Source organism: Primulina tabacum, chromosome 6, assembly GCF_025594145.1.
Source record: "Primulina tabacum isolate GXHZ01 chromosome 6, ASM2559414v2, whole genome shotgun sequence".
Lineage (NCBI taxonomy): Eukaryota > Viridiplantae > Streptophyta > Magnoliopsida > Lamiales > Gesneriaceae > Primulina > Primulina tabacum.
In genome coordinates, this window is record NC_134555.1 from 43,334,745 (window position 1) to 43,343,059 (window position 8,315).

At 34.9% G+C, this 8,315-nt stretch overlaps 1 protein-coding gene across 2 annotated transcripts; it reads right to left on the bottom strand.

Annotated features, from left to right (window-relative positions):
* Positions 1–817: 817 nt before the first annotated feature.
* On the bottom strand, positions 818–2,925 carry LOC142549792 (transcription factor MYB16-like). 2 transcript variants are annotated; one of them, XM_075658948.1, is made up of 5 exons: positions 2,642–2,925; positions 2,436–2,565; positions 1,740–2,013; positions 1,423–1,504; positions 818–1,347 (listed from the first exon to the last, which is right to left on the bottom strand). In XM_075658948.1, the coding sequence occupies exons 1-5, from the start codon at positions 2,772–2,774 to the stop codon at positions 914–916; spliced, it is 1,053 nt and encodes a 350-aa protein (XP_075515063.1). In that variant the 5' UTR covers positions 2,775–2,925; the 3' UTR covers positions 818–913. The 2 variants fall into 2 exon arrangements, with proteins under 2 accessions (XP_075515063.1, XP_075515062.1); XM_075658947.1 differs by having other exon boundaries at positions 818–1,504; positions 2,642–2,922.
* Positions 2,926–8,315: the final 5,390 nt, after the last annotated feature.

Genomic DNA, 8,315 nt, shown 5'->3' on the forward strand with positions numbered 1-8,315 from the left:
TACTCTAAAGGTCTCACACTTAATAGAATAGTATAGATAATACACGATGTCACCTATGCGTATTCAAAGTTCTAATCTGAAATTTATCTCTATACAAGGTTTAGATATGGTGGTAACCTTCTTATATGAGTAAGATGTCCTTTTAATCATACGAAATAATAAGTTGAGAGATGTACACGAGTAGATAGGGACTCGAAAAGGTGGACAACAAACATCGATCTCTAAAACATACCCCTCACAATATTTTAGTAAGTAAAATGATTCACACGAAAATCGATCATATTACCTTGAGAAACATCAACCCACATCACTTCAACCTTTACAAAATCGTCTAATAAGTCCCCCGAGAACTCTAATCAGAACTTCATCTTTCTAGTAAGTGGTTGTTTTAAAGATGCTATATAGTACGAATAATATTATTTAAACTCCAGATTTACGTCAAATGCACACTTAAAATCATTATTATACATAAAATAAAGCGTAAACAACAATAATTTGGATTATTTGAAAAATGCATTGAACATATATATATATATATATATTATAAAAATATAATATTAGCACATCACAAATTATTCATCATATAAACTAAATTATTTTGAATACAATTATAATATGACAGCACATGTGAGTTAATTAGGCTGATATATGACAGTATATATAATAAGATGATGATATTTATTTATAACTAAATTGGAACAGAGACGAAGCTCATTAATGGGTATGGTCCATCATCACTTATATTTACTTTGAGATTAAAAAATTTCATATTTTATGTATATTTAATCATTTTTATCATCGATTAAAAAAAATAACATTTAGAAATTGCGCAATTGAATGAACATTGATGGAGAAGAAGGAAATGCAATATGTGTACGTAGTACTTGTTCCACTCATTAGTTACTGTAAGAGCTCAAAACATGGGCGGAAGAGAAGGCGAAGAATTCACCAAATGGAGAATGCTGTTCCAGTAATTCTTATTCTCCTCATGGTAATCAACGTCGCCGGACTCTCCGCCTTCGTCGGGGAATTGTCTGTCGGAAGCTGAATTACCGAGCAAAAGTTTCGTGAAATTATCCATGAAACTCACACGAGGAACTTGCTCTGCGGAGTTATCCGTCCCTGGGAATGGCGGATCATGCAACTCGGATGGGAACTGAGCCGGGTTCTCGGATGCTGCGTTGGTGTGGTCCGTGAGAAGTTTCCACTCTTCTCCGGTTTCTTCTTTCATGATTCCGGCGTAATACGACTCCGAGCAGTTTTGTAGAGACTCGATGAAGGCGGTGGAGTGCTGCCCAGTCCCGGCGGAGGAGCTGAGCGTTGAAGTTGGGGATTCCAGGTCTCTCCCTATCCCTGTCGTGGAAGCGCCGCCACTGGCTCCTCTTACTTCACTTGCTTTACCCCAAAAGTCGCCTTTCCATGCTTTCAACACGTCGAGACATTCGAGCGTGCCGACCGGATTATGGTTCTGGCTTGTAGTAGAGGCAAATTCCGAGTTCCTGGCCTGTTTTCAGTGGATCAAAACCATTAGCATGCTGCAAGTCATTGGAAAATATTCAATTTCTACTTCCTCTGAAAACCAACCAACATATCATTGCACATGTCAGCGATATCAACATCATATCATCACTCAGACGAAATGTAACTATTTGAGGATCAAAACCTAAAATAAGCAGCTTATAGGACGAATTTGACTATTTTATCCACGCTTGTGAAAATTAGTGAGCATAAAACAGCACCTGAAATGAAATAATGCCTGTGCCTGATCGGAGTTTGGACTGCCGGGCCAATCTTGTTTCGGCTTCGAGGCGGGCGCTCTCCCACTGGGCCATGTGGCTGAGATTGGCCGCATTCTTGGACTGTCCATCGCTGCATAACCAAGCGTCGTTCTTGGTCTTGTGGGTCACCGGGTCGATACCCATTTTAACCAATCTTTTCTTCAGATGAGTGTTCCAGTAATTCTTAATCTCATTATCTGTTCTCTTTGGCAAATGAGTGGCTATGGCGGACCACCTGATCAGAAGAAGACAATCAAAGGGGACACAAAAATGACACAGGGAAATCAATCATCAGTCTCAGAACATGATAGAAAAATTTCGTTGTAAATGTCGAATTCACCTAAATATCAAACATGTTAATTGAGCTATTAACTACATAGATTTATTTAGAAAATTCACTGTCCAGCAACCCATTCTTGCATGGGCATAATAGAGTAAATGCTGCGCACATAAAACCCATCACAACCGGCAAAAATTCGTCAGAAATTCGAAGTTGTGAATTTTTTTACTGCCATAAATTTGGAAACATTCCTCACACCACGAATTTATTCCACATCTCAACTTCTGGAAAGGTTAATGAATTGACTGACAGCGCAGGAGCTAGAACATTTTCAAAAAATTGAACCTGGAAACTGTAGAAACTAGACTGAATTCTACCTGTTTCCTAAAAGGGCATGGAGCTGAATGATGCTTTGCTCTTCCTGTAAACTGAACTTGCCTCTTTTAATATCCGGCCTTAAATAATTCGTCCACCTCAATCTGCAACTCTTCCCGCATCTCTGCAACCCTGTTAACAGAAACCCTGATTTCCTGCACCCGAAAATTCAGCTTAAAAACATGACATTAAAGGCAGTACACTGTACCAGCTTTTGTGGGCAACGCCCGCCAGCTTCCATGGCCATGTTGCTCGATATAAGCCAAGAGCTTCTGATCTTCTTCAGAAGTCCACGGCCCTTTCTTCAACCCTATTTTATCACAGCACGGGGAACGACCCATTACCGGAGTCTGCACAAAAAATCGATCAAGAAACAGTAGCGCAATTTCTTGATCTTTGAAAGTTATAATTGATGATACTTGAAGCGAAGTGGATACATAAGATGAGTAATAAGGGAGGAAGATGAGGTTGGGTCAGCGACAAAGATGGGATGAAGGTATTTAATGGTTTGATGATGACAACATATTATAAAAAATATTGTGGGAAAAAAATTAAATTTAGTTTTAAGGAAAAATTTAAGAAGGGGTTTTACACGCACCGGCCATATAGTGTAATAATTTAACCAGTTTCGACTTCATTCATGGAACATGCATACTTTTAATATACTGATTTTTTTTAAGGGTTTAATGCCTCAATTTATGTATATGTTATGGTGGTCCTCTTTAAATTATTAATTTTGCGTACTTTATGTGTTAATAATGGATACACGAAATACCCTTCGACCTAGCTACTACTATTTTTATTACAATTTTCCATCTTTGTGGTAGTTCGGCTAGTTTTCTCATTTTCTTACATATTCATACTCATGAAAGTCATCTTTATATTTGAATTAGGGTTTATTATTTGGGAGATGTCGAGTTTGTATTTTTTTTTGGGTTATACTCCACGTTTATTAAAATATCTAATAGAACACGTTTTTTAAAAATATTTTATCTACATGATTACTCAAACTATGTAAACTAACTATTATGTTGTGAAAGTGTACATGATTAGTCAAACTATGTAAACAAACTATTATGTTGTGAAAGTGTGAAGAGATTATCTTAAATCTTGGTTTCAAATTGAAATGTTTTCACTTTGTTCGTCATTCTTTCATAGGGATATAAACGAATCAAACTGTTCGCGAGCTATTCGAAATTCGCCTCGATAAGAAGCTCGTTTGATTTCATTTGTTAATAATATCAGACCAAGCTCGAGCTCGAGATTTAATCGACCAAGCTCAAGTCCTATGGATATTCGACTCGTGAGCTCGAAAAAATATTTATTAACATGCTCGCAAGCTCGAGCTTGGCTTGTTTAGGTGGCTCGAGCTCTAGATTGGCTCGTTTATGTATTTTTAGTTGTTATGTTTATCGTTCTGATTATTTATGAATGAATTTAAACTTTTATGTCTGATTTAAAATTAGTTCATAGATATATTTAATTTATAACAAACTCAAATTAAGCTCAAACTTGAGCTCAATTGTATGTAGACTTCTCAAATTTGGGCGGGCCGTCCCGCCATAAAAATCGAGCGGGTTGGGATGATAAAATAGCAGCCCGTTTGGAGAAGGGCCAGAAGGGCTGAGCCCGTTTGGAATGCTGGCCAAGACGGGGTGTCATAAACGGGGCAGGCTGGCCCGCCAACTTAGGGTGAGTTTTATATTTTTAAGTTTTAAGTTTTATATAGAAATTGAAATAATTTTCCAACGCTTCCATCACTCTCATATCTTATTTCTTCCTTATTTTTTCTCCCGCACCTCCATCACTCTGGTAAAAACTATGTGCTTTTTTTTTTGGAAGATGCCATGCTCTCCTCCTTTTTCTGTGCGTAATAATCAGCCAAGTTCAATAGCAAAAAAGCACATATGTTGTATTATTATTATGGAAATGTATTTGAGATTGAAGATTTTGTACTATTTATATTTTTCCATTGTATCTGAAAATATTTTTCTAATTTAAAAGGTGTGAATGATCAGATAGTTTGGAAAATTTTGTGATTGAAATGATTGAAGTTATTAATATTTTTCACTATTGTATTTGCAGATTATGTATTCTACCATAAACCAAAGTGCTAACATAGATGATAATGAGGAAATGGAAACAACAAGCATGGTAAAGAGGAAGCTACATTAAAAAAGCCTAAAGAATTTTCTGATTCTTGAATTATTTTACGAAAAAAGAGATTGGTCAAGATGATATACAAAGAGCCGAATGTTATACATACAGGAAAGAGTATACATGTGGGGGAAAACAATACGAGACTTCTACATTATTGCAGGAAAGAGTAATGCATGCAAAAAAGACTATAATGTGGGGGGAAAATAATACGGGACTTCTACATTAAGGCGTCATCTTCAAAATTGCAAAATGGTAAAATTTCATGAAGTTAGACAAATGATTATTGATAATGATGGGAACATGAGGTCAAAAAATAGATCAAAAACTTTCACGTGAGTTATTAACCGATGCCGTTATTAAGCATGATTTGTCATTTTCTTTATCAAGTATGATGGTATTAGAGCTTGGGTTAAATATATAAATCCTGATGTGCATTGTATTTCTAGAAACACTATTGTTTGCGACATTTCAATAATCTACATGAGAGAGAAATAGAAACTTAGGCAAACTTTGTTAACATAAAAAATAGAATTTGTTTAACTTCATATGTTTGGACATGCATGCACTAGTGATGGCTACATTTGCTTGAGTGTCCATTTTGTTGATAATGATTGAAAATTGAATAGTAAAATACTTAGCTTTGCTCATATGCCTCCTCCACACTCAGAAGTCGAATTGGCATCAAAATTGTTTGGATTTTTTAAGGAATGGCGGATTGAGAAAAAAGTTTTTTCTTTGAAATTGGATAATGATCAAGTAATGATAATATGCAAGAAATTTTGAAAGAACGACTTTCTTTGCATGATAGCTTTTTGTGTGATGGTGAATTTTTTTCATGTTCGTTGTTATGCTCATATATTGAATCTCATTGTCCAAGAAAGTCTCAAAATAGCTAGTGTAGCTTTGAATAAAATTAAAGAATCTGTCAAGTATGTAAAAGGCTTAGAGGGTAGGATGAGAAAATTTGAAGAATGTGTGAGAGCAGTTGGTAAAATAACAATGGTATTGGCTTGAGATTGGATGTGTTTACTCGTTGGAATTTAACATATTTGATGTTGGATAGTGCTATTAAATATAAAAAGGCACTTTCTTCTCTTCAATTGAATGATAATAATTATAATATTGTCCTACAATTGAAGAGTGGAAAATAGGAGAAAAAATACGTGAATTTCTTGAGCCATTTATGATACTACTAATTTGATCTCCAAGTTTTTCTTATGCTACATCAAATTTGTACTTTATGCAAGTTTGGAAGATCGAGGTTTTGTTAAATGACTTGTCAAATGAAGATGAGGTGATAGATGATATATATAAAAAGATGAAAGAGAAGTTTGATAAGTATTGGAATCAATATAGCGTGGTGCTTGCATTTGGAGCTACTCTTGACCTACGAATAAAGCTTTATGTGTTAGAGTTTTTTATTCGAAGTTTGATGATGATCCTATCAAACGCTAAGACAAGATATTGATTGTGAAGGCAAAGTTATATAAGCTTTTTGAACATTATTCTACACCAATCAAACAAGTTTTTAAAAAAGTTTTTCACAACCAAGATCGTCTTCTGTTACAATGTCACATAATCAAAGTGGAGAATAAATTAAAAATAAAGGCAAAAGAATCTATGATATAAGTATTAAAATGATTTATTTCTTTTTTGTTTCTTATATTCAATCTTTGGTTTGTTTATAAATATATATATTGCTTTAACATAAGTTAACTGATGTAGAAAATAATGGCATATGAGAGTCAAACCATCATAAGTGCAGGAAAATCTAAATTAGATATTTATTTGGAGGAGCCAAAGCTTGAATTTGTATATTATCAAAATTTAGATGTTTTGGAGCATTGGAAGAATCATAAGCATTGATACCCTTCACATTATTGATGGCATGTGATGTTTTGTCTATCTCTATAACTACGGTTGTATCATAGTCAACTTTTTCTATTGGAGCTCATGTGCTAACAAAGTATAGAAGTCGTATCCTTTCCGAAAAAGTGCAAGCTCTTATTTGCACACATAAGTGGTTGTGTGGTTATATATATATATATATAACTTTTCTTAAATTTAGATGTTGGCTTACTTCGTGTCTTTTAGATGCAGACGATGAGGATGGTGCAAATATCAAAACAAATTCATCTCGAGAAGCTTCCAATGTCTTTGAAATTTTTGATGAAGAAACAGTGGACGAAGCTGCTGTAGAAGATGAAGATTGAATGACAATGGACTTTGTAGTATTTGTTTAATTTCTTCATATTTTGTTTAATCACTTTACTTTTATGGATTATGTTGTATGATTCTTTAATTTCTTATTTTAATGTTTTTATTTTTAAGCTTTTATGAAACTATTTGACAAATATATTTTTCTTTTATGTTTACTGTTTAGTATTTTTTTCTTAAAAAAACAAGCGGGTCGGCCAGCTTAACTCACGGCCCAAGGTAGGTTGTGCTGGGTTGGCCATTTAGAGGCCTGCCAAAATGGCGGGCGAGCCAGCCCGTTTTGACATGTATAATTGTATTCTTTATGTGATCGAAAATGAGCCGAGCTCAAGCCAGGTTTGTTTAACAGATAAACGAGCTATTAATGAACCAAGCTCGAGCCCGACTTGATTAACATGATAAACGATCTTTTAACGAGCCGAGATCGAGCTTGGTGATAAAAGCTCGAATTAATCGAGCTCGAGCTCCTCTATCAAATTTAAACGAACCAAACTCAAACATGATACTGTTTGACTTGGTTTGGATTGTTTACATCCATATAATCTTTCATATTCACTTATTTTACGTGACGTAGTAGGAAATTCCGGCTAAATGATGGCTCAACTTGTTCATTTCCTCTCTCATTTTTGGATTATAATGATGTTATGACCATATCTATGTAGAAATGAGATACGTTGGGCAACAACAGCGCCATCAATGATTTATGCGTACTATATTTTAGTTCAGCCCTAATAGACAATAAATTCACAGAACCATATCTCTTTTTATAAAGGGAAAAGCTTTTATATATCATGTTATACCAATGTTCTCCAAACCGGACCGGACCGGTTCAACCGCGAACCGGCCTCCAGACCGGTCCGAAGATAAGTAAAAACCCGGAAAACAGGTTTAACCGGAAAAAACCGGTTAAAACCCGGTTAAACCGGAAAAAACCGGAAACCGGCCGGTCTTTAGGAACCGCACGGGTCTGTGAAATTATAAAAAAAAAATTGGATGGTAGGGGATGAAGATGATAATGACTACGAAAGAACACTTCAAGAATTGGATGCGGTGTGGGCATCAAAGGATGCAACTTGAAAGTTGAAACTGGATGTTTGATACTTTTTTGTATAAGAAACTTGATGTTTGCTACTTTTTTGTATAATTAAACTTGATGTTTTCTTGGGCACTTAAACTTGGTCATCACTATTTGGTTACATGTTAGGTGTAATTTGGATTTTTGAATTTGAAAAGTGATGTTTATTTGGATATTTGTTGTAATTTTCATCTTAAAAATTAAGTAAAAACCATAAAAACATAAATAATCAATATTTTACTATTTTATTTATTATATAAAATAAATAAAATATTAATTTTATTGATCCGGTTCGACCGTTCGGTTGAACCGGTTGAACCTGTTGAACCATTTTTTAAGGTTTGACCGGTTCGATTAACGGTCCCACTGTGTTATACTATCCGGGGAATCCAACGCCGAATTATGAAGCACCCATATTTTATTTGACGAC

Excerpts from the sequence above, each read along its gene's own strand:
- LOC142549792 (XM_075658947.1), bottom strand. The coding sequence starts at position 2,774 with ATGGGTCGTTCCCCGTGCTGTGATAAAATAGGGTTGAAGAAAGGGCCG. Across the intron at positions 2,014-2,435 it reads CATGCCCTTTTAGGAAACAG|GTGGTCCGCCATAGCCACTC; the intron begins GTAGAATTCAGT and ends TCTTCTGATCAG. Across the intron at positions 1,505-1,739 it reads CAGGCATTATTTCATTTCAG|GCCAGGAACTCGGAATTTGC; the intron begins GTGCTGTTTTAT and ends CACTGAAAACAG.